At 33.6% G+C, this 26,412-nt stretch overlaps 3 protein-coding genes across 4 annotated transcripts; all 3 read left to right on the top strand.

Moving 5' to 3' along the window:
• The first annotated feature begins 800 nt into the window (after positions 1 to 800).
• Positions 801 to 2,875, top strand: LOC105338612 (temptin). The gene is made up of 3 exons (XM_011443814.4): positions 801 to 1,024; positions 1,884 to 2,097; positions 2,580 to 2,875. The coding sequence occupies exons 1-3, from the start codon at positions 848 to 850 to the stop codon at positions 2,636 to 2,638; spliced, it is 450 nt and encodes a 149-aa protein (XP_011442116.1). The 5' UTR covers positions 801 to 847; the 3' UTR covers positions 2,639 to 2,875.
• A 4,118-nt stretch (positions 2,876 to 6,993) lies between these two features.
• LOC105338603 (uncharacterized) lies at positions 6,994 to 11,675 on the top strand. Of its 2 annotated transcripts, none has more exons than XM_011443802.4 (2): positions 6,994 to 7,123; positions 7,840 to 11,675. In XM_011443802.4, the coding sequence occupies exon 2, from the start codon at positions 7,868 to 7,870 to the stop codon at positions 11,366 to 11,368; it is 3,501 nt and encodes a 1,166-aa protein (XP_011442104.4). In that variant the 5' UTR covers positions 6,994 to 7,123; positions 7,840 to 7,867; the 3' UTR covers positions 11,369 to 11,675. The 2 variants fall into 2 exon arrangements, with proteins under 2 accessions (XP_011442104.4, XP_019927065.3); XM_020071506.3 differs by having other exon boundaries at positions 6,998 to 7,127.
• Positions 11,676 to 13,932: 2,257 nt separating this feature from the next.
• LOC105338595 (splicing factor Cactin) lies at positions 13,933 to 25,907 on the top strand. The gene is made up of 17 exons (XM_011443791.4): positions 13,933 to 14,117; positions 14,271 to 14,585; positions 16,524 to 16,647; positions 16,765 to 16,911; positions 19,872 to 19,943; positions 20,154 to 20,216; positions 20,478 to 20,532; positions 20,970 to 21,058; positions 21,409 to 21,562; positions 21,888 to 22,031; positions 22,442 to 22,551; positions 22,749 to 23,017; positions 23,343 to 23,532; positions 24,417 to 24,656; positions 24,925 to 24,975; positions 25,173 to 25,235; positions 25,681 to 25,907. Exons 1-17 carry the CDS (start codon positions 14,059 to 14,061, stop codon positions 25,804 to 25,806), a joined length of 2,271 nt encoding a protein of 756 aa, XP_011442093.3. The 5' UTR covers positions 13,933 to 14,058; the 3' UTR covers positions 25,807 to 25,907.
• Positions 25,908 to 26,412: the final 505 nt, after the last annotated feature.

Below are 26,412 nucleotides of genomic sequence, written 5' to 3'. Positions count from 1 at the left end.
TCATGTGTTTATTGTCAAACTACATGTATGTAAGCTAATGAGAAATTATAAATATTCTAATCGAGAAACTGATTATCAAGTTAGCTGAGAATGCCGTGGGCTCAATTTTAAAAAAATAGTATAATCCCATTGAGCTATGCAAGGTTAAAACAATCATTTATTGTATATAAAAATATCAATTATTTCGACTAAACCTTGAACATTTTTTTCAAAGTTCGTTAATATCTGATTCAACGCACTTTGAAAAAAAAATATATGTATTTTAAAGTGCGTAGACTTGGTCCCGAAGTTAAAGCAATTTGAAAAAAGCAATTTCATAGTGCGTTGTAACAATGCCTGTTATTATCAATATTGAACAACAAATTTTGATTTTGAAGAATCTAAATTTGGTAAAGGACAGCGCGTTTCATAAAGGACAAAGAAACTGACGTCAACAACAGTAAACTAAGAAGAGTAGGTATTTTTAGTTACAAAGATCCAATATACACAAAAATATGTTAAATGTTTTAAATATATACGTTGTTGACGGTGCCTTGTAGGTTAAACTAATAAAAAAAATCATTCTCCTCTTTTTCGACAGTGTTTTTTCTCTTTCGTTCGTTACTAATGTTGAATACAATTAGAAAACAATTATACAGGTGTCAAAATTATTATAAACGGCCCTCAAATGTGTGGCTTTATACACACCAGTAATTAATGGCTGTTCATCATTTCAACAATGAAGGAGGAACTGGGCTGAATCGTGACGTCACACGAGATTGACGTGTGGTGCCCCGGGATTTTCTATTTTTAAGTTACTGACAAACTTTATTTTACCTTTGTAATCGGACAGTATAGATCAGACAACATGCTGATTTCAATCTTTCTGGGAACTTTGTTGTTTACAGTGGCGCACTTTCTGCCAAGTTACAAGAATTTGATTCTAAATGGTAACAATGTTCCCGACCCCTGCTGCCCTAGACGTACCTGGGGTCGAGTTGGACACAGCGCTCCAAACTCTAGGGACCTTAACAACTTCGGAAGAGTAAGTTTTTTTTTAAGTTTTCAAGTAGCCAAAAACGTTTTAAAATCATTCTCATTTATCATTATTATTTATTTTTTGATAACTTTTTCTTTATCGCAATCTGCTAGATTCTCATTTATTTTTGGAAAAGTAAGTTTTCCCAAAAAAATAATTAAATAAATGAATAATTATAATAAATAAGTTAAAGAAAAAATAGCAATTATCTTTGTTACCATTATCACATCTTTTTTTTCCTTTTCTTTTACATCTTTTATTTTGATTGTGTGGTGCGAGTTTTTTTTCAATAAAAGATTTCATTTTACAATATTAAAATTCCTTTATGGTGAAGAAATTCATAGTCGCAAGCCACGGGTTTTGTGTTCATTCTAGTTTGCGGAAATTGAAAGGACACAAAACTGGCTGTGGCATGCGACAATGATAGAAATTACACTAGCTTGTGTTAATTTAACGTTTGTTTCTAGTATATTTGATGGTAATGCATCACAACAATTTGTACGTTCGATCCTCTTCCGTGTGGAGAGAACTATGCGAGCTCCAGATTGTGGATTGAGACGATGGGATTTTCGTCTTTTAGTCGTATCTCAGTTTAAAACTGGTCAAAAACTAAAATAATTTTGCAACCAACCCCCCCCCCCCCCCCCCCCGCCCCATCAAGCAACTGTAAATACGGTATATGGTTTGAAAAAAATAGCATTGATTTAAAAAAAAACAACCCACACACAATCATTTCTAATATTCAACATATCTACCAAAAGATTCTTTTTATTTACGAAAAATTCAAAATAACATGCCTGTTTAATCAAGATAAATGTTTTATAATTCACGGACTGACGGAATTTTTTGGGTTAATTTTCTCCAGGACTTCCAGAGGAACGGCCACAAGTTTACCGAGGAGCTCTGTTTAGCGGATTCTGACAGAGACGGGGTCCCCAATGGAGTGGAACTCGGTCTGAATACTACCAGACACAACATACAGACTCTCTGTCAATTTGTCGCCTCCTATACATTTAACGCCAAACTGATCAATTTCTTGGAAAGGAAAAGTTTGTTGGGAAGGCCCATCGGACATCCGGGTAAGAAAGGTGTTTCGTCATCAATCTCACACACGGAAATACCGTGCAGTGTAAGAAACATGTATAATGTGTCAATTCATGGCCTTTGATCTGAATTCGTGAATCGGGAGAATAATCGTGCAACAATTGCCGCTCGCGATCATGCGTCAATCATATATCAATCAACATGCGTTTTAAACCTGTCGATTTTTTGGGGGGAATTCAATTTCTTCAGAATGTATGGACATGCTCCGAACACTGTACAGACCAGTTCGTCCTTGACAATGATGCCTCTAGGCTTCGAAAAATTAATTAATCTATTTCTGTCTTCTTCAGCATTTTTTTAAATCTGAGTATATGTGACCGAAACTAAAAAGACACCAACCAAAAAAAAAGACCTATATTTTTTTAAACTTAATTTTGGACGCTTTAATAATATTATCAATATACAACCTATGAAAGATTACACAAAATTTGCATAATTCTGTCATTTATTTTTCTAGGCATTTGTGACCAGAACAGCTGTCCACCAAATTTACGATACCGATGCGGACGATGCTAAACGGCGTGAAAAAGTAAAGAATGACGAGGTCAAAAGGGGACCGGATTCAGTTATATTTTTTATATGACTAGTTAAACGTTCTTGAGCTTTGCGATTAATGTGGAAATATAGGGGAGGGGTGGTACTGTAATATTTACCTTAAGTTGGTTCTTTTTATTGTTTGCTTTTGTTTTATTTATTTTACATGGTTGGTAAATAAAAAAATTAATCATTACAGCTAATTAACTGGGTTTTTTTTTTTTAATTTATTCTTACCAAAACGAGGTATGTTTTGGTTATGTATGTGGTTTGATGAATGAAAATATACATCATTGTGCTGAAAATGACAAATTTTCTGAAAACAGTTCTGTGAAAAGCGTATAAACGGGCCATTTATAATTACAGAGGTATTGGTTCATTTGTATTCAAATCATCACACTGTGGTTTCTATTATATAGGCGGAAATACTGACAAAGATAGCACTTGTAATAGGGCATGTGAATCAAAATAAAAACCAAGTGCCCCTTATTGTCATAAATTGTCATTATTTAGTATATACACAATTGCAATCAGTGTGGTTGTAGGTAAAGATAATTCCTGTTTTCACACTACAATATACATGCATGTACATGTAATAGTGTTATGTCACCAATTCGAATAAGTTGTCAACGTTGAAGAGTGTATTTTACACCTTTTGGTGTATTTTTAAAGTTGTATTTTTAAATAAAAATCATTTATTATAAAGTGTTTGAGTTAATTTGTTAATTGATAATTACCTACAAAAATTACTACCATAAAACAATTCCACGTCATCCAGTAAGACAGTTATTCAGCAGTACAGGAGAAAGTATTTAGTGTGTATAAAAAATGTATACAAAGCTTTCAATCCAAATACTTTGTTTTCTTCAGAGAGGGAAATATACATCATCACATGAAATCACTTTTCACCGCGGAAACTGGCAGTATATAAAGCCTAAAAGGCGGTCCCAACCTCCATCACATATCTGGGTTTCTGTCCGTTAGAAATCTAGTCAACTAACGGAGAGGAAAACCCTTTCAGACTAGTTTTCCAACAGTACTCTTGATACGAAATTAAATAATACATGTATATAACTATCCCCTTTTATATAAAATCTAAATCTAACTTCGTTTATTTCGTAGCACTGGACTACAAGGTGTTCATTTTTAGCCGGGCTCTGCTGAAAGCAAAGTCCTGGGCTGCGTTCAAGATCGTAGCTGCTAGCCTAGCCGCTAGGTCGTAGATATCTAGGTCTATTGAACGGACTGCTAAGTTAGCCGCAAGGTCTCAAATTAGGTCTCTCAGAGAGAGAGAGAGAGAGAGAGAGAGAGAGAGAGAGAGAGAGAGAGATTTAGATTTAGATTTAGAGAGATTTTCAACGTTTACTACACAGTATGCATAAAGACACACCAAAAGAGCCCGGCTTTCAGTACTTCAGTACTTTGATATTTTCTAGTAAGTTGGAGTGCCTGTGGATAGTAAAAAATAAAAGATCCACACAATTAACAAAACGTGGCGATGATGGGGAAATGAGGGGTATTTTTGGAAAGGTGGGGCCGGTGGGGGAGGGTAAACAATAATTAAAAAACCCACTTATATTCGTAATGTGAAAACTTTGAAGCAATTGACTGGAAAAAAGAAACACATTTATTAATTATGCAAGTCGGTTATCCCATTTTACATACACAATACAATTTTAATACAAAATGGTCACGTGACAATTAGACACTGTGTCTCATTTATTTATTTTCTTGTAAAATACGGCAATGAATATGAATGACATTGCCATTTGATCATTTGATAACTCGTTCAGTAAATATATAGTTGCGGAAATACCGTTCTAATCCACATAATGTATTATTGTTAGATTGACAACTCTCGACAAAATAGTTATCAATATTTTGGCTTCCTTGCAATTATAAGGAATGATTATTTAAAACATTCTTCATTATTCAAATAACGGGTTTTAAGAATTAATCATATTTTACAGGTGCCGACAATGAGTTTTTTTATCGAGTAAAAAGATAATGGTATTTATATGTCTATCAAACATGTACATGATTTGAATTTTTAACATAAATCACAGGTAGTTACGAAAAAATCTTCAAACGACTTTTATAAATTGTCTTATAGAAAAATTAATTTAGGAGGAGATCCTCAACACACCTTGGCGTGTAAACGAAGAAGATGGGGAAACAAGATAGCGCAAATGCCCATTTGGTTTAGTCGTAAAATACAATTTCAAATTTAATTTTTTCCAACTAAATATACTTGATAATGTTATAATACAAGTTAACAAAAGCACAATTTTTAACTATACTCAGTTTTGAATATGGTAACAAACGATGATAAGAAAAAAATAAATTAAAAAGTTTTGGTGGTATCGAACCCACAATCTAAAAGCCCGCCATATCAGTCACATCAAACTCCATTGTTAAATGCTATATTCAAACACGAATTTTTCGGACTTGTAGCATTTTTCTAAAACGTTCAATTGTTGGTATACAAAATGGCATTTTTAAAGTATAGTGGCTCATCTCTCAACGTTTTTGTTGATTGAAATCAAAGGAAATTAATTTCCTTTAAACCTAATATACACAATGACAAAAATATGGAGCCCAGACTCACTCTATCAAAGAAAAGACATTATAGTTCTAAAAATGACACTATTTGGGGGTTATGACACGCATACGCCAGTTTAAATCAACCTATTTAACATATCTAAGGGTTATAAATCGATGTTATGGTGGTAAATATACATGTACATTGTTTTCAATAATTTAGAAAGACATTATGAGATTTGTTCATATTTTAATTTTATAGTATCTTATCTTATAAAATGTTTTTATGATAACACAGAGCTCGAAATTGTTGACGTATTTACTTATCTTGGTGTTAATTTCAAGTATAATGGCAAATTTGACTCTACGCAAAACTCAATTGCAATACAAGCAAAAAAATGTTTGTTTTTACTGTTGAAAAGGGTTAAAGAAAATAGTCTAAATGTTGAGACCACGCTCTCTTTATTTGATACATATATTAGCTCTGTTCTGAACTATGGGTGTGAAACTTGGGGTTTTCATAAAGCCCCACAAGTTGAAAAATACATACTGATTTTTTGAAAAGAATTATGTCGCTTCGAAAATCTACAAATAATTTTATGGTTTACTTTGAATTTGGTAGATATCCTATGTATGTACAAAGAAAACTTCGTATTTTGAAATACTGGTGTAGCTTGCTGACAACAAATAATTGTATACTTCAGAACTGTTATAAGGAATTGTTATATGAATATGAAAAACAACAGCAAAAATGTAAAAACTGGGTAAGTCTCGTTAGAAATGAACTTTATTGTCTGGGACTTGGAAATTATTGGGAACAACAAGAAGTTACTAATGTTAAACAATTGTTCTACTAGTTGAACAGCGCCTTACGGACGCGTTCATACAGAATTGTTATAGTGTTTTTGAAAATTCTTCAAAATGTATAGTGTACAAGGAAATAGCTTCACATTTTTGTTTACAGAAATATCTTTTGAAACGACTGTCACATAAAGAAAAGTCTCTGTTATGTAAATATAGAATATCAGCGCATTCCTTAAACGTTGAAAACGGAAGGTATAAAAACATACCTAGAAATGACCGTAATTGTACTTTGTGTAATTCTCAAGAGATAGAGGACGAATTTCATTTTGTTCTGATATGTCCTGCTTTTTCGAATTTCGAGAAAAATACATAAAACCTTACTACTATAAGAAACCTTCCTTTTTCAAATTTATACAGTTGTTTAGTTATGATAATTTTAAATCTACTCAGAAACTTTGCCAATATTTATTGAAAGCTTCGAAGCTGAGAGAAAACTTATTATGTTAATCACTTATGATGTTATCTGCCTTACGTATATTTACATATCTATTATATATTAATAATATTGTACACCATTTGATATATATATCATGTAGAATCCCCCGCCATTCGCCTGTTAATTGTATGTATTATATGCCTATGAGCCACATGGCTCCTTTGGTCAATAAAGAATATCTATCCTCATATAGGCAGTTTACACGCCTTATTCACCCATCTTTTTTCTTAAAATCAAATTTTGGAGGAGTTGCCCACCCCCTACTTTAATTTGAGGGAGGTATTAAAAATATTATTGGGAAATTAACATAATTAACCTTAAAATGGAAATGGAAGTTTCAATTACTTCGCCACCCTGTGCCTTCTGAATCCAAAAGCCTTTCGATAAAAATTATTTCAAGAAAGACAACCGATAATCAAACTTGAAAAACAACTCAATATGTTTGATCTACAAGGTCCGCGTAATGCGGAAATATTTTTTCTTAGCATTAGGCACTTTGTATTTATCGACTCGGTGGAAGTTTCCTGTAAAAATTCTGCCAACAACCGTACGAACTGACACCAGACCTGTGTTGGCTTTCCCAGTAGATAAATAAGCGGGCATATTTCTGATTGCTGACCTTTAATGTAGGTAAATTGTAATGAGCAATAATTTTATGTATTTTTTTGGTATTTATCAATCTGAAGATGTTTTTACGCGCATGAACCCTGCAAGTAGTAACATACACAAGAAGGAAGTTTCCAACACTAGTCTGCTAGCATATAAAATAGTTTGTACAAAAAACACAAAGGATTAAATACTAATAAAACTGATAAAATGCTATTTTTTCTATGATCAATTAATTTTGATATGGAAAAATGTGTACTGTAAATCGTCTTATTATTCACATTTGGTTGGCATTAAAAAATTAGAGGAGAGTATAACAATTCAGTTTTATTTACTGCGTTGAAACTTACAAAGGAAGAATGGTTGCCATTGTTGATGAATACTGTTAGTGAATATTTTTGGGATATATTTTTGTACCAGTCAGATGTAAACTTTCTGTAAAATGCTGACTTTGCTTATTTTGTTAAGTATGTACACATCAGAGCTGGGGGATTACTAGTGAGCATAGGTTTACAGATACCGTTATCTTGTTTTTATGTATTTTGACAAGTACCTTAATTGGCTCATATGTCAGTGATATGGTTTTAGTAAACAAAGAATTGATTGACACATATAAATTCAGTGGCATGTTTAGTTAATTATTAACACATACATGTATTTAAAATCAAAGCAGTAAATTTAAAATAATTTGGTAAAGAAAATTCAAAAGCATTTTTCCCCTTTATTTTGTATGTAGGTTTACAAGAAAGAAGAACATCTAATGAATGATGGAAGATGATGATGATTTTCCAAAGACAGTAATCCTAGGTGATCCAGCGAAGAACAGCAAGATTAAGATACAGTGGGCAGACAACTCATTTAGAGTTGGTGCTGGACTTCAAATAAAACAAGAAACTGAGCTGGATTCATTAACGAATGAAAATGGATCATCTATACAGACTACAAATAAAGGTGGATCTAAACTAGTATCTATCCTCAACAAGCCAAATACTAGTAAATTGCCAAAGAAAGAAAATGAAAATGGAAAGATGGAAACCACCTCCACTGAAATAAAGAAGGAATTGGATCAACAAGAGCTTATTCCCCATAATCAAAATGTATTGTCAGAGAAATGTGTTTCAAGTATTGCTGGTTCAGACCAAGAGTTGCAGGCAGTTAAGCATGGATCAGAAAAGACTTGTTCTAGAGAAGATAAAATTGCAGAGAGTGGAGCAGACAGTTGTAAAGAAGAAATTTTGGCTGATGAAATGGATAAAGGAAATGGAAATACTATGATTGAAAAAGAATTTGCTGATGTTTCTACTAAAAAATCAAATTGTTCCTCACAGAGCAGCGAAACCAAAATAAAAGATGAACCAGAAAAAACAAAATCTTGGGTGTCTATTCTGAAAAAAATAGGCAATGCAGGTTCTTCATCATGTGATACTTCAGTTTCATCAGCATCAATTTCTAAGATGAAAGACATTATATTGCCTATAGTGAATTTGGACTCAGACCTGAGTTCTTTAGTTATATTAGCAAGCAAACAGCAAAACTCTCAGCAACCCCAGATCACCATGCAACAAAGCCAGGCAGAGGAGCTTCATGGTAAATCTGTGTTAGGGAGTACTCCGTCATCTGATGAGAAGAAAGCTCTAAACAAGAAGAAGATCTACTCGGTATCTTTGTTAAACATGTTAAACCAAGCTCCTCTTTCTAAAGGATTTAAGCCTCGATTAGTTCAGTCGCACGAAATTGAAAGATATTTGACACCCAAACCGACCAACACTAAAAAGTCCGCTACTTTGATTTCATTACTTAATGGCAAAACTTTCTCTTCAGCAATGTCTATTGACGACAAAAATGGAGAATGTTCTAGTAAACCGAACACATCATGTGAAAAGTCTGATACTTCTGCTAATGACAAAAAGATTTTGAAAAGGAGACTAAACAGTAAAGAGTCCAATGTTTCAAAACCAAATAAAAGAAGGCGACCCATGAAGAAAGATGAAATGGAATCTGATTTCTATGATGAATTTTTCTTAAATTCTGCATTGGATTATGATACTAGTAATGAAATGGAACCAGACATTGTCTCCCGGGATGAAAAGAACTACTTCGATAAGTTCATCGAAAAAGAAGACAGCAACCCCGAACATCATTCTGTTGAGCGCGAAAGTATTGAGAGGTGTGGTATACAGAAATCTGGTAGAGTTGAAACACCAAACTATTTTGTCGTCAAGCAAGAGGTCCTTGATCCAGACTATGGAGATGTTTCATCAATTCCTTTTTCAGATGTAGAAAATACAGTAGAAAATCCCACAGAGAAATCAATAAAAGAGGAGATTTGTGATTCAGAGTATGGGGATGTCCCAGAAGATTTTGCCTCAAATGTCGAAAATGCATTGACTCGTATTATGCAAGGAAGCTCTATGATAAAGTCAGTTTCTAAACCAAAATGTGAAAAAGTACAAGTGGATTCACTGACAAATGTAGAAAATGAAGAATCAAGGAATTCTTCTAAAACTTTGTCCGTCAAAAAAGAGGTGTGTTATCCTGAATACGATGACAGTCACATGTTTGGAAAACCTGATAATGAAATGAGGGATGTGACTGACCAATCGGTACCAATTATTAAACAGGAGGTAATAGAGTCAGAAACGGACAGATTACCTCCAGTATTATCACCAAAGAAGGAAGTGAATGATTCCAATTATGATGACTACAGTGACGAGAATCATGATGCCCCACCTGTCTTAGAAAAGGAATGCTATCCATCAACTGATGAAGATACAAGCTCACAAACACAGTCCAAAGAGTTTACAAATCTTGCAGAATCCAAGCAAACTAGCTCTAGCGGAGATAGATGTCTTATTTGCAAAGAAATACTTACATGCCATATTTGTGATGCTGCATTTCAGAGTACAGAAGACTATAATGTTCATAAGGCTCTGCACTTTGGGCAGCGAGTAATATCAGCTTCACAGAGTAAGAAATTGCTCATCCTAAAACCAGAAAATGTTCCATGGGACAAGTACCGTCGAAAACATAAATGTGAATTTTGTGATAAGGCTTTTAATCGCCCATCCAATTTAAAAGAGCATGTTCGGATCCATACTGGCCACTATCCCCATAAGTGTCAAATGTGTGGGAAAGGATTTCATACCAGACGTAGATTTTTGACGCACATGGTCCGACATGAGGAAGAAGAGGAAAAGTTAGGATTTGTCTGTACCCCAGTATCGAGAGAAGATCCTCAACCAGTAAAGAAAACTGTAGGAGAAAAGTCTGGCAACAGAGTGAGAAAAACTAGCCATCCCCCAAGACAGAATGCAAAAGAAGAAGAGGAAAACACAGACATCCTATTCCAGAAAATGTCTACTAGTATATCTCTTCAATCAGACAAAGCCTCTTTCAGTTCACCTCTATGTAGAAAATATGTTTGCAGTATTTGCAGTGAAAGCTTTGAGCAGGTGACCAAGTATAGAATTCACAAGATGGAACATCGTGGTGAAAGTCCACATTCCTGTAAAACCTGTAAGAAGTTGTTTTCTTGTAAGTCAGACCTTGTGAGGCATGAAGCAGCCCACTCCACCTTAAAGCCACACACCTGTAGGATTTGTGGGAAATCTTTTAAACGTCCCAATGCACTGAATGATCATATGAGTTTGCATAGCTATGAGGAGAGACTTTCATTTTTAAAATCTGTGGATAGTCCAGCAGATAAACTGGAGCCTGATGTCAATGCAGTTGTGAAAAGTCTTACAGAGTCAAATAGTCAAGCAAGTAATTCAAAGAAAAGAGAGGAAACGCTTTACACAGAAGATGGACAGAAAATGGTAAATGGTAAATTCTACTGTAAGGAGTGTAATCTTTCTTTTAGTGCAAGGAGGGAGTACTCTATTCACAGATTCCAGCACAATGGAGGCCAGCCACATCACTGTGAAATCTGCAACAAAATATTTGCATTCAAGTCAGATTATATTCGTCATTTGGCTACTCACATAGGGAGAAAACCGCATGTTTGCCATTTATGCAACAGTACATTTTCCAGAAAGTATTATCTTAAAAAACATATGGAGAAGCACAAGGACACACTAATCGGTTTAAAGGGGAAGTTAAAGAAGGCTAATCAAGAAAAATTTGAAATAGAAATCGACAATGCAGAAAGATGTTCCAGTGATGCCTGCAGCGAAAGTGAACCGGAAACCATGAACCAAACTGGAAAATTGGAAACCAGTTATGATGAAAATGGAGCAATGTTTTTGGTTGTGACTGATTGTTAATGTGAAAAGTGATTTTTAAACAAGATGAATGGTAGAAATTAATTTTTCAAAATCAGTGAGAGAAATATGCAATATACATGTATGTACATATATTGAGTTACGATAGTTTCGAAGAAAATCAGGCAGATTTTAATTTATTTAGTTTTTGAATTTTTTTAGTGTCTTCTTAATTATTTTTAAATTTTAAGGATATAAAGAAATATTCATTACATGTAATGGTCAGAGTAAAGTTAATATTAATTGTGGTTTGTATTATTGGTAATCATTTTCTTTTCTTTCATCAGCAAGTAATTAAAATATTTAATTAAATTATTTTTAAAGTGTTATATATACATGTAGGTTGGCTTTTGCTCTCACAAAATGATTGGATGTGCTTTAAAATGATTTGTCTTCTGCCCATGCACCTGTCTATCCATCCAAGCCAATTAAATTGCCCATTTAATTAATTAAAGGGGCATGACCACAATTTTGGTCAACATTTTTCATTTTTGGGAGTTGATTTTAAAATCAACTCTCCTATGCAGTTACTCAGACAAACCGAAAGTGAAACAGTGTTTGGACCTCAGCACAAATCATCGCTGCTGACAAGACTTAGTTCTTGAAAATAATTGATAAATTCGATGTAATGTATGTTATTAGCATTGTTTTTCAAGGAAACTTATTTATAAATACCTTGAAAATAGTCAGATTTTAAATGGTACGAACAATTTTTGTAGTCGTATGTATTACTACGCCAGAGTTCAATATAGTCTCGTTCAACCCGACGCTCGGCTGTCTCCTTAAATCTCCGACAAACAGAGAGTCTCTCTTGCTTGTCGGAAATTTACGGTGTCAGCCGAGCGTTTGGTTGAACGAGACTAGAGTTCAATATTGCTTGGATCCATACAATTTTTGAGAAATATTTCTATTACTGATACATAGTTTGATTGAATAAATTTTATCTTTAAATATTATTTAACATGATTCATATGGGGGTTTCTCGACATTCTTGTCGAAAAAGTCCAAAAATTCATATTATAAAAATGTGCGTAATTCAAATACAAATTAGAAACTACATGTACGTGTCATGCAAAATAACATACCATTGATTTTAAAATAAATAAACATCGACAAAATCAACTCCCGTCAGTTCTTCAGTACTTTGATTAATACTGGAATTACAGTGCTTCAATGAGGCATTTTAAATAGTTGACCAAAATGTGATCGTCAATCATCCAGTTATAAGCAAGATGCAGAGCTTACATTTTTGTGTAATGTGTAAACAATGCTAATAGTGAATTGGATTTCATTGTTCTACTCCCCCGTGCGTTGTTTTCCGAACATCGACTCTCCTCTACGTTACCGTTACATCTAAACAGAAAATGTCTTGATTATTCATTTTTTCCTAAGGTTTGTTAAGATTTGATTATTGCACTTACAAGGTTGATCATTTGTTCGACTGTTTCAACTGTCTGTATCCCAAAGTAAGTCGTATATTTTACAAATCATGCATATTTTGATCACCCGATCATAGTGAATTTGAAATCTGTCAAATAGTTTCGAAGTGTTTGAGACTACTAGACGGATAGAGCACTCGGACCAATGACCGACACAAAGTTTGACTATCACTGTCTTCCGTGCGGTATATACTTTTTGGAAATACTTCTTATAAATACCTACAAAAGGCGTGACTTAAATTCCTTCGGTCTTCGAAGCGAAGAAAATCGACTCCCCTATGTGTTGAAATCGACTCCCCCCTACTTTTTGTCGACTCCCCCGCGTTAGGGGTTGTTTACAGTGATACCGGTATATTAAAATTAAATTGTCTATAAAGTTCAAATGTGTGTATACAAATGATGTTTCTATCCTGTATATGTAATTTATAATTGAATCTATTCCATTAACTGACTTGCATTCTACATGTAAGAAGCATTTTTAAAAAGAGTTTAATGCAATATCATATTTACCATATATAAATTAAAAGCGTCGGTGCATGGTTTAACTCGTTTACAACATTTGCAAAAGAAATGGAAAATTTATTATTCTTAATCTATAATTTCCAAAGTATAGACTATTTTCCACAATATAGACTATTTAGGTCCATTACCGCCAACTTCGTACACTAATTTTTTTTTAGCAAGTTTAAAGGAAAGCTGTTTTAATTATAAATTATATACCCGGTATATAAAAAAATTAAGAATTATGGATACAATTTTCTTTACTTTAACTCATTAGATATTTGTATTTCAAAGTTTGAAAATCATTCATAATGGTTACAAATAGAAAGGGGTAAAAGTCAGGACTAATTTCTGCATGGCCATATATGCACAGGCACTTGGTTTCTAAAAAAAAAATTACCCTATAGTATAATGATACTATAGGGTAATTTTTTTTCTCAGAAACAAGTGCCTGTGCATATATGATATTTTTAACATCTCTAAGAGCTCCTGCATGGGTCCTCGCAATGACCTCGCCCTTGACCCACGGCAGTTCTAAGACACTCTACCTCTGATCATAAGATGCCGAAATCTCCAAACGAAAATTCCTGGATTAGCTTCCTAATCACCGTGGGGTTAATTTTTTAAAAGATCGTTTTCCGTTATTCAGAACCGGGAAAAAGTAGTGCACCAGTTTAAGTTTTAATTTTAGTATTCTATCTCAAAGTTCCTGTATGTACGATTGATCTACGAATTTGAAGAAAAAGTGTGAAAATGGGCAACAAAAAGAAATCTAAAGATAAACACCGCCATAAAAAGGATAAAAAGCGAAGGTATTTAAATTCAAGAATTATGAAACTGGCTTTCTGAAAGATTATTTATATTTTGATCATTTGGAATCTTAGAGTAGACGATTTATGCTTGTATTAGAACAGTTGAAAATCTTTTCATTTGTTGTATTTCTTGTCTTATTCTTTCTGTGATAGATCAGACAGTGATTCAGAGTCTGATTCCTCAAGAGGGAAATCACTGCGGAGGTACAGATCCTACTCCAGGTCCCCAACCAGACGACGTAAATCACGATCTAGATCACCAGTGATCAGGGAAAGATCAAGATCTCGCTCAGACTCGAGAAAAAAGGACAAGTATAAAGGGTCATCCAAGAGTTCACACAAAAGTAAAAGGCGACGATCACCCTCGAGTTCTTCATCTGAGTCAGATTACGATGGAGGGTCATCTCGAATTAAAAACATTGAAAAAGAAAAAATTGAGAAAATTATAAAAAGTAAAGAAGAAAGAAAGTAAGTTGTGAGATGTTTTAATCATCTCACTATCCCACAGGTTTTTCAATCCATTTGAGAATAATATGTTTTACGGTGCAACCGTTGGGACGAGTGCAGCATGTGATCAAATAAAAATAAAATTAACAACATAAATAAATTTGATTGCCAAATAAAAAAAAAACATACCTATTTTTTTCAGTAAATTTACATTATTCATAGTTTATAAGATTTGTTATTTATTTATTTAGGCCTAAGAAAAAAAATGGTTTGTTTCAGGTTTCATGCTGAAAAAAAGTAGGGTCAGTCGGTCGGAATTTTTTTTTATTTTTTCAAATATTTTTTTCCTTTAATATTGCAGTATCCATACATGCCGGTTAGATACTGACACTGCTGAGTGGTATTAAATGAGAAATACTTTTAATATCATTCCTGACTATTAAGCTGGTCTTAAGAAAACACAAAAATGATATTATATATCAGGTACTTCCTCTGCCAGCGATGAGGGCATTAGTAAAATCTACAACACATGGAAACATACAGCCATTTTGAAACAAAATGTTTGAGTTACACTAATTTGAAAAGATCTAACTGCTTCAAGCGTTTTTGTGACCAAAATGTTGAGTAATTTTTTTCCAAATCGGATAAAAAGGGAAATAAACGATTTTCCATCAAAAATCCTTTTAAAAAAGTTTTGAGTCGGGGGGTAAAAGCTAGGGTCGGTCGGGAAACCGGAAACAAACCATTTTTTTTCTTAGGTCTTATTTATAGGTAGAACAATATTTCAATCTCAAATACATTGTTGTTGAATAATAAGATTTTAATATAAATGTTCATTGCACTCTATCTCCTCTTTTAAAGTGATTGCAACAATGCATTACTGGTCTGATTTACTTACGCCCAAAAAATCTGTTGAATGAATGTGCTACTAGTCCGAATTTTCTATTCACACACGCCTTGCCGGTAGAGCTCGCTTCGCGCTATAAAGTGGTATAAAGAATATAATGAGCAAAAGAAACCATGCTGTTCGCTTCGCCATTGATTTTCTTTTAAAATGTTTCAAACCTTTAAGTTGTTCAAAACCATGATTAGAATTACAACAGTCCAATAAATATTCTCAATTGAAAGAAAAAATGATTTTTTTTTTTTAAAGTGGCCAAAGATTTGATAATTTTCCTTAAGGAGGCTGGATTGTCAACAAATTAGTCAAATGATCTACCGGTATCTTAAATTTTTAACTATGATTTTTAAGCTGTGAACTACAGTAAAACTTGGTTATAGTATAGTCCTAGGGTCTGATGGATATACTTTGTTATATCAGTAATTCGTTATTTTGGTATAACGGATTTGTCAAAATAACTGTAGCGAATTCACGACATAAATGTCTTCTTTCACCAGACTACAGTTTTGCTAGTTGAGGCTTAGATTGAAAATACATTCTTTTGATACCTTTAATAATCGGATTGTGAATTGAAATATTTATGTGAAAATAAAATCATTCAAACTATCATGTTAATTGGTAATGCAAACTTTAAACAGTAAAGAAATTTCTTATAAAAGTGTTCAATTCTGTTATTATTCACCTCTACTGGACTCAAAATCAGTTCGCTATACTCGTATATTTTTTGTATCTGAATTTGTTATAACCGTAACAATTTGCAAAGATTTGTAAAGAATTAACTTGGGACTCAAAAAAACTTCGCTATATTCGAGATTTTGCTATATGCATGTTCATACTATACGAGTTTTACTGTATTATTAAGCAAAGAAAAATTTCATATAATTTTGCTTTAAAATTTGAATTTTTTCTTATAGCTTCATGTAGAGTTCTTTTCTTATTAAAGATACCAATAAAGTCTAAAAATGGCCCCAGTCATCCAGCTCTTGTAAGTTATTTATATGTACGCTTTTCAGTGACACATAATATCAATACATGTACATGTATTTTATACAAATTAGGAAAGAAAAAGAGTTACTGAAACAAATGGAAACACCAGAGGAAAAACGTGCTAGAAGATTGGCAAAGAAAGAAGCCAAAGAGAGAAGGCGTAAGGAGAAAATGGGCTGGGATAAAGATTATTTGGTATATTATCTATATTTTATTGTTCAAGAAACTAGAATTCATGAGCACATTATAACTATACAAGAGTACTTCCCATGATCCAAATTATATTTATGAGAAACTTTTGTGTTGTTTTAGGGGTACACAAATTCAGATAATCCTTTCGGGGATGAAAGTCTTTTAAACACATTTGTTTGGGGCAAGAAAATGGAAAAAGAAGGGAAGAAGCATCTGAATGAGGAGGAAATACATAGGCATCAGAAAATGAAACTGGAGGAGAGTAGGGTAGGTCAAATTTGAATGTGAAAGAACTGCACACCTAGGACGATAAAATTAATATGTTAATAATCATTTACTCAAAATATATGTACTTGGACATTCTATGTGTTTATTATACCCCTGCTCAGAAGGAGAAGGGGTATACTGTTTTACCCTTGTGGGTCTGTCGGTCTGTCTGTAACAAAAATTTCTGTTGCATTTTTTTCAGCAACTATTCATTGCAGGTGCTTAAAATTTGAACACATTCTTTGTTTAGGCATGCCATATGGTGGGTTACATTTTTGTACCAATTGGATGCCAACTCTCTGTAAAATGACAACTTTGTTTATTTTTAGCCTAATTACCATAGATTTTCAAATTTTCATCAAAGATATCTCAGCAACTACTAATCACGAATGTTTGTTTAGGCATGCTTTTTAGTGGGATCTATTTTAGTACCAATCAGAAGTGACAAAGTCAACTTTCTGTTAAATGTCAGCTGTGCTTACTTTGTTTATTCATATCAGAGTGGGGGGTATTACTAGTGAGCACTGGCTTACAGATATTGTGCCTATTTATGTAAACAACCAAATTTACAATTTTCACAATAATATGATTTCTGATATTTTTGGTCATTGTTTTTAAAAATTAGATTACCTATTTCATAATTATCATGATAGATTTCTTGAATCTACCAACCCCTAATGTATGTACATGTAACTTACAATTTATATCTGTCATTTTTCCTTGATATTGAAACTGATACATGTATCAACAAACATCTCAAAACATCTCTTTTTAGCTCACCTGAGCCAAAGGCTCAAGTGAGCTTTTCTGATCACAATTTGTCCGTTGTCTGTCGGCGTTGTCGTTGTCGTTGTCGTCGGCGTTGGCGTTGTAAACTTTTCACATTTTCATCTTCTTCTCAAGAACCACTGGGCAGATTTCAACCAAATTTGGCACAAAGCACCACTAGGTGAAGGGGATTCAAGTTTGTTCAAATGAAGGGCCACGCCCTCTTTAAAGGGGAGATAATTGAGAATTATTGAAAATTTGTTGGTATTTTTCAAAAATCTTCTTCTCAAAAACTATTCGGCCTGAAAAGCTCAAACTTGTGTGGAGGCATCCTCAGGTAGTGTAGATTCAAGTTTGTTCAAATCATGGTCCCCAGGGGTAGGGAGGGGCCACAATGGGGGGATCAAGTTTTACATAGAAATATATAGACAAAATCCTTAAAAATCTTCTTCTAAAAAACTATCAGGCCAGAAAAGCTCAAATTAAAATGGGAGCCTCCTCAGATAGTGTAGATTCAAGTTTGTTCAAATCATGGTCCCCGGGGGTAGGGTGGGGCCACAATGGGGGGATCAAGTTTTACATAGGAATATATAGAGAAAATCTTTAAAAATCTTCTTCTAAAAAATTATTTGGCCAGAGAAGCTCAAATCAAAGTGGAAGCTTCCTCAGGTAGTGTAGATTCAAGTTTGTTCAAATCATGGTCCCCAGGGGTAGGGTGGGGCCACAATGGGGGGATCAAGTTTTACATAGGAATATATAGAGAAAATCTTTAAAAATCTTCTAAAATATTATGAGGCCAGAAAAGCTCAAATAAAAGTGGAAGCTTCCTCAGGTAGTGTAGATTCAAGTTTGTTCAAATCATGGTCTCCGGGGCTAGGGTGGGGCCACAATTAGGGGATCAAGTTTTACATAGAAATATATAGACAAAATCTTTAAAAATCTTCTTCTAAAAAACTATCGGGCCAGAAAAGCTCAAATTAAAATGGAAGCATCCTCAGGTAGTGTAGATTCAAGTTTGTTCAAATTATGGTCCCCGGGGATAGGGTGGGGCCACAAGAGTTTTACATAGGAATATATCGAAATTTTTTTAAAAAAATCTTCTTCTCAAAAACTATCGGGCCAGAAAAGCTTAAATTTGAGTGGAAGCATCCTCAGATAGTGTAGATTCAAGTTTGTTCAAATCATGGTCCCCAGGGGTAGGGTGGGGCCACAATTAGGGGATAAATTTTTATACAGGAATATATAGAGAAAATCTTTAAAAAAATTTCTTTTCAAAACTTTATGGCCAAGGAAGCTCAAATTGTAACCATCCTCAGATAATGTAGATTCAAGTTTGTTCAAATCATGGTCCCTGGGGGTAGGGCGGGGCCACAATGGGGGATAAATTTTTATATATAGAGAAAATCTTTAAAAATCTTCTTCTCAAAACTATAAGGCCAGGAAAGCCCAAATTTAAGTGGAAGCATCCCAAGATCGTAAAGATTCAAGTTTGTTTAAATAATAGTCATGGGGTATGGTGAGGCCACAATGGGGGATGAATTTTTACATAGGAATATATAGAGAAAATCTTTAATATCTTCTTTTTAAAGACTATTTGGCCAGACAAGCCTAAACTTGTGTAGAGGCATCCTCGGATAGTGTAAATTCAAGTTTGCAAAATCACAGTCCCTAGTGATAGGGCTGGGCCGTGATGGCGGTTTGAATTTTTACATAGGAATATATAGAGAAAAATCTTTAAAAATATTTTGGGAAAGTTTTCGGTCCAAAACTCGGTACTTAGTGTGAAAGCACAGGTTATGCAGATTTAAGTTTGATGAAACCATGATTCCCTAGAGAAAAGGGGGGCCACGAAATGGAGGGGGGGGGGGGGGGTAAATTGGAATAGAGAAAAATCTTCTTACAGGTACAACAACAAAAGGGGCTTGGTATTTACCAAAAAAAAGAGGTGGATAAAAATTGGCAGATTTTCTATTTTTTTTTAGCAAGATCTACTGTACTTAGTTGTCAAGATATTTTGATACTGTAATGCTAATTTGATCAGAATTAAGGCAATTGTTGCTCAGGTGAGCGATGTGGCCCCTGGGCCTCTTGTTTGGTTGGTATTTTGATTCCTATGTAATTAATTTTTTGGGGTATTATTTAAGACAGCTAATTTGAATTTTAAGCATACACTATTTTTTGAAAATTTGCAGAGAGAGTTGGAAAAAGTCAAGAAAAGGAGATTAGAGAGAGAAAGACAAATGGAAGAGAGGGATCAAGAAAGAGTAAGTATATGAGATATGTATATACTGGTTTAAATTAAAAAACAAAACAATTTGTGCAATGCATTTCAGTTTTTTTTAACTAAGACATAATATCTGTTTTTGATTGAATGCCATTTTTATTTTGGAAGCCAGGATGTTAAATGATTATCATTTTGGAATCGTAGATGATCAATTGTAACAGTCACTTACATTTAGTGTTTAATTTCACAGGAGCTTATGCAGAGAGAAAAAGAATCTGAGTACTACAGAGAATGGGAAAAACAGGAAGATTATGTAAGATCATCAATTATTACAAATAATTAAGTTTAAGTACATTGCATTGGTAATTAATCATTATGTTCGTCCATCCAAGTAAACAAAATTTGTACAGGGTTGACCAGAGATCAATTTTTTTTCAGCAAAATTTATCTTTAAAAGATTGATTATGATTAACATTGATTTACAAATATCAAATGCAGTTCTTTTATATACATTTTGTACTTGTGTTTGCAATTCATATGAAATTCTATGTTTTGTATTTAATGTTCATTTCAGTTTCATCTGAACCAAGCAAAACTCCGGTCACAGATTCGTATTCAAGATGGAAGAGGTAGCATTAGCTTTCATATTACAAGTTACATCAATTTATTAAAGTCTGAATTATGCTGTGAATAGCATGCATCATAGGAACATCTGTCTATATAATTTTGAACTTTTGATTTCTTTCCATATTTTGATGTATTTTGGAATATTTACTCTGCAAAATATTACAAAACATGGTTTTATGATACCGTTTATTATATATGTTACAGTCAAACTTTGTTATCGCGAATTAGATGGGACTGTTTGAAAACTGAGAGATATCTGAGTACGGTATTTGAGATATCAAGGGTAAAATACTTTAAAATAAATGGTTGGTACCGGTACTTAAAAACTTCAACATATTGAATGTATTCGAGATATCAGTGGTGGAGATATCAAAGTTCAACTGTATGTAAACATGGTTCCTGGTGATTAATAAGAATAAAATGATGGTTTGTTTTTCAGCCAAACCAATTGACTTATTGGCCAAGTACATCAGTTCAGAGGAAGATGATCTTGCTGTAGAAATGCATGAGCCATACACATACCTCTATGTAAGTCAACTTAAAAATGTCCTCATTATGAAAAAATGGCTTAGCTGAATGATTTTGCTAAGCTATGCAGACTAGTGAATTTTTCAGAATAACTGAGATTTGTGTTGTTGATTATTTGTTTGACCAGTGTATTTAAAAACTTTTCCTCGGTGATACTGTATCACCAATTTACCAGCATAGGCCATATATGATAATTTCACAAACATGATTACATGTACAATGTATCGTGAGTGCGAGTGTAATATGAATTTCCATGGAGTTGAGCATTGGATTTATTTTCTTTCTCCTAATAAGTAACACATGCATGTACACATCAGAGTGCCAAATGTGGAAAATTTCTTTTTTGATAGGGATTGACAATAGCTGACTTGGAAGATTTACTAGAAGATATCAAAGTCTACCTGGAACTGGAACAAGGCAAAAATGTAGAGTACTGGAGAGATATCATTACCATTGCCAATGATGAGCTCTCCCAGTTGAGGAAACTGGACTCAAGCCAGAGAGGTACAAATATGTTTCCCTGCAGTCTTGTTTCTTAACTCTTGTAATAAATAATTTCATTTATTCTCATGCGTGTAACTGACATAATGAAAAATTTTCCAAGTTGCAAGAATTGTTTGGTTCTGTGCTGTTAACAATGGTTTATTTTTGACAAATCAAATTCTCCAAAGAAACTTAGAGATAAATTCTCCCTAACTTTATGTAAAGTCCAAAAAATAACTTTTGATTTATACATGTACATGTTAAAAAGGAAATACATTTACCATATTCTTTTATTTAAAAAAAAGAGAAGAGAAAATGAGTGGTTTTCAGATGCTTTGTATTGTAGACTTTCAGGATAGAAGGGAGAGAATCAATGAATCGGTCAGTCATGAAGTTCAGTCCATCTTCAAAGGAAAAACGACAAATCAGCTGTTGTTACTGGAGGAACAGATAAAGAAGAAGTTACAGGGTGGAGAAGGAGTGGATGTAGGTCAGTGGATGAGATGACATCATAACAAAAACGGAAGAATGTCACTTACTGATCATGAGAAATGTTTATTCAAAGCAGCAAAAATTATCAAACTTTTGATTTACCAAAATACTAATGAAGGTTTGGAAGTGTAGTTCTAGCTGTCTTATCCTTCAAATAGAATACATTGTACTTCATAACTTGTATTTAGAATTGTAGAATTGTAGTAAATATAATGATACAATATATATATGACGATATGTCAATTTCGAAAAAAACCCCAAAAAAAAACCAAACCAACATTTTGGATAAAAAGTCTGTGATAGAATTAGAGGTAATATTGATAAACAGATTCTCTTAGAACCATTAACATTAGAGGGATCTACATAACTGTACAATATCGAAGTTACAATGTTGTTGATACTTTATAGGTTACTGGGAGTCATTACTTCAGCAGCTGAAAGCACACATGGCCAGAACAAGGTTAAGTGAGAGGCATCAAGAAAACCTGAAGCTGAAACTTTTCAAATTAAAACAGGAGGTTGGTATTTTATTAAATCTAAGTAACATTCCTTTTGATTTTAATGCCATTAAATTGGCACTAAACAATAAGAGAGTTTGGCTTGAAAATCTGTTGATAAGAAAAATTCTTGAAAATTAATTCTACCCTCCCAGTTGATAAAACAATTTAACATTGTCTGAAATATTACTGTATGTATTTTTGGTGGATATTTGTAGCAAGGTATTGACTCAGGTCCATTGTTCCCTGCTGGGCTGTCTCGGGGGAGTAGCAACAATAGCACCCCTGACAGGAGGAACTCCCCCGCCCCCTCAGCTCTCGGGAGACTGTCTCCAGCACCCCCTAGGAGCAAGAACCAGTCACCAGCACCTGCTGATAGCAGAGAGAAGCAGCCTTCCCCCGGGCCATCCACCAGTGCAATAAATGTAGAAGCAGAGGAAGATGGAGATCAGGCGGGGCCTAGTGTTGAAGCAGAAGAAGACGAAGAGTAATTCTTTTGTACCTTTAAAACATTAAAAACCTACATATGTTTAAATATACAGTGTAAATACATATTGTTTTTGCATATAGACACACATATTACTCAACAGGTAGTTTGCTCTTAACAAAGACTTTTGCTTTCAAAATGCAATTGTAACCCAATCTGTAATTTTTGGTAAGCAAACTGAACACTAAATCTTCAGACAGTTTTGTATACCTGGTACCTGAAAAGTACAGATTAATTCATATTCATTTTTTTATACTCATGAAGTATCAGGAATATGACTCTATTTGCAGACAAAATGTTATTAGCAGTATGTTTTATGTTTCAGTGATGAAGCCTTGATTACTGAGGAAGACTTGGAGGACCAGGCCTATGTGGACTATGACACTGGGGGGTATTCCCCCAAACTCCTGAGGCAGGCTGATCTGGAGATTGATTCTGTCGTGTATGACCCCACGGATGACATGAGGAAACTGGAGCTGGCCCGGCAGCAAGTGTTGTCCACAGGACGAGTCAGGGTAAGGACTCACCTCCTAGGATTTTGCATTCTACGATTGATTATTAACACAAACAAGAAAATATAAATATCTTTAGTGCATGTATAAACAGCCCATAGTGATGATGAAGTGGGATGGGGAGGGGAAAGGACACAGGGCAAGGTGGGGGGGGGGGGGATGGCCCCTCCACTTTTTAATAAAAATGCAACTTTTTTCTTATATTTACTACAGAAAAATACTTAACAAGCCATATTTGACCCACTGCATTTTGTCTGACCCCTCCATTTTGAGGAACGATGCTACATGCCTGATAAAGGAGTCATTTTATCTGCAGATAATTATACATAGTAGTGAAACGTGTAACTTATTCTTAAAACTACATGTATGTAATTACAGTAAAACTCGTTTAGTACGAACACGAATATAGCGAATTCTCGGATAGAGTGAAGTTTCTTTGAGTTCCTGGTAAAATTCTTAACAAATCTTTGAAAAATTTTATGGTCATAATGAATAAGGATATAATGAATTTACAGATATAGCGAACGTAGCGGTGAATAATAACAAAATTTGACACTTTTATAGCGAATTTCTTTACAGTTTGAAAAAGTGTGCACTACCATTTAACAAAATAGTTTGAATGAATTTATTTTCATATAATTTTTTCAATTCACAATCCAATTAAAAAAAGGTATCAAAGTAATGTCTTAAGCCTCAATTTGCAAAAATTATAGTCTGGTGAAAGAAAACGTATATAGTGAGTTCGCTACAGATATTATTACGAATTCGTTATACGGATAAAACAAACTACGGATATAGCGAAGTAATTCCATTGGTCCCTAGGACTTCGCTATAACCGAGTTGTACTGTATTGGTAAAATAAAATTTTATGGTATTGTGTTTTCCAGCTGGATGGAGAAACAGAGTTTGAAAAGAAGGCCAGGGAGGGAATGAATGATGATGAGGCGACGTTTAGCGTGGAGGTTCCGACTGAACACCAGAAGTTTCTGTGGTCAGACAAGTACCGACCCCGCAAACCACGATTCTTCAATCGAGTACACACTGGGTTCGAGTGGAACAAGTACAACCAGACCCATTACGACATCGATAATCCACCACCCAAAATTGTGCAGGGATACAAATTCAATGTAAGTCGTATGTTTGTTCTAAAAGGTGTACCTTGGATTTATAAAAGTATGCACACATATTCAGGTACATGTAGCATCTTCCAGCAACTTGCTTGAGACTATCTTCAAGATGATGAGCTTCCTAAGAAAGAGAGCTGTGTATATACTCAAATTAAAAAGCTGAATCACGTTATAAATCAGACCAAAGTGTGTTGAGACTGTATATTACTTTAGACCACTGCATCTGATCATCTCAGTGATACTAATGCATTCTTTTGTCCCTTTCCAGATTTTTTATCCTGATTTGATTGACAAGACAGATACCCCAGAATACACTTTAGTGAGTCATCTTTCTTTTCTCAGAACTTATAATTATTGTGAAAAAAGATTATTTCTTATCTTGGATACCAATGTACATGTAGGTTATTAAAAAATTCTTGATAAAATGAAAAAGAATTATTTACTGGGAAAGTTAATTAATGTTCAATCTTTAAAATGTAAATTAAATTATTTAAAAAAAATAACCTTTATCTGTAGACTCCAATTGAAGGCAACAAAGATTTTGCTATCCTAAAATTCCATGCCGGACCACCTTATGAAGTAAGATTTATTATCAAATCTTAAATTGGTTTTGATTTATATAAAAATAGATTTTTTTTTAAGAATATGAAAATTTGGAATATTTAGTAAATACTCTATATACTTTCTTAAAACAACATTACTACCTAGATTCTATTATCATATGCTAACATGACTGTGTCAAAACAGAGGACATGTCAATAAAATATTAATGTATGGTCTATTTCTTCATTTTGATTTTTAACTGGTTCTCCTATACAAATTTGACAAATAAATGACACAATATTTTTTTTAATTTATCCAAAACATACAAAGTATAATTGAAATATTGTTTATATTTTCATAAAGCAATCAAAATTTTAATCAGGACATTCTTGTGTAAGATTAGATGAGGTACATGTACACATACATGTGTACATGTAGTATATAAAGTATGTCATTATTTTCATAAACTTTAACTTTTCAGGACATTGCATTCAAGATTGTCCACAGGGAATGGGAGTACTCTTATAAACATGGATTTCGGTGTCAGTTTCAGAATAACATTTTCCAGCTCTGGTTTCATTTCAAGCGTTATCGTTACAGGCGATAAATTCCAAATTTGTCACTTTAATCACTGTGTGATGAAATGTTTGTCTCTATATTGTATGTAAATTAAAGATCACAAAATAAAATCATCAAGTCATTTTGAAAGGGTTGTTTACGTTTCTTTTCTGTATATTGATCATTGTTGAGGTGATCATCCAAATTCATGTATCTGTTTATCAGAAATATAAGAAACAAAAAAGCCATAATTTTTACACAAGGAACATGTTTACAAGAACGGTTGTCATTAAGAAACAGACTTCAATCATGTTAATGGTATGCAAGATAATAATGTACAATGTACATTGATATTATGTATTTGTAATACATACATGTACAATTAAACAATGTATGTATAACAAGTACATGTACATGCCAATTTGAATAAAATTATAAAACTTGTAAATCTTCTTTGCAATAAGCTATTCTGTAAACATATCGTATAGCTTATCATGGATTACTGTTACGTGTTATATTATAATATAAACTGTTAGATTGATGTCTAGTTGTACATGCTTAAGTAAATGCAGAATGACAAAGTCTTCTTCAAATAATTAAAGCACTTTATTTATTAATTAAATATAACAGTTTTTAAAGATGCTTGAACATCAAT

This window comes from Magallana gigas, chromosome 6 (genome assembly GCF_963853765.1).
Source record: "Magallana gigas chromosome 6, xbMagGiga1.1, whole genome shotgun sequence".
Taxonomy (NCBI): domain Eukaryota; kingdom Metazoa; phylum Mollusca; class Bivalvia; order Ostreida; family Ostreidae; genus Magallana; species Magallana gigas.
The sequence above is the reverse complement of the archived record's forward strand: the minus strand, read 5'-3'. Positions and strand labels throughout refer to the sequence as shown.

Bases quoted from the DNA above. Each gene is read 5' to 3' on its own strand.
- LOC105338603 (XM_011443802.4), top strand. From the start codon at position 7,868: ATGATGGAAGATGATGATGATTTTCCAAAGACAGTAATCCTAGGTGAT.
- LOC105338612 (XM_011443814.4), top strand. From the start codon at position 848: ATGCTGATTTCAATCTTTCTGGGAACTTTGTTGTTTACAGTGGCGCAC. The intron at 1,025-1,883 runs GTAAGTTTTTTT...AATTTTCTCCAG, and splicing joins ACCTTAACAACTTCGGAAGA to GACTTCCAGAGGAACGGCCA. The intron at 2,098-2,579 runs GTAAGAAAGGTG...TTATTTTTCTAG, and splicing joins AAGGCCCATCGGACATCCGG to GCATTTGTGACCAGAACAGC.
- LOC105338595 (XM_011443791.4), top strand. From the start codon at position 14,059: ATGGGCAACAAAAAGAAATCTAAAGATAAACACCGCCATAAAAAGGAT. The intron at 21,563-21,887 runs GTACAAATATGT...TTTGTATTGTAG, and splicing joins ACTGGACTCAAGCCAGAGAG to ACTTTCAGGATAGAAGGGAG. The intron at 22,032-22,441 runs GTCAGTGGATGA...GATACTTTATAG, and splicing joins TGGAGAAGGAGTGGATGTAG to GTTACTGGGAGTCATTACTT.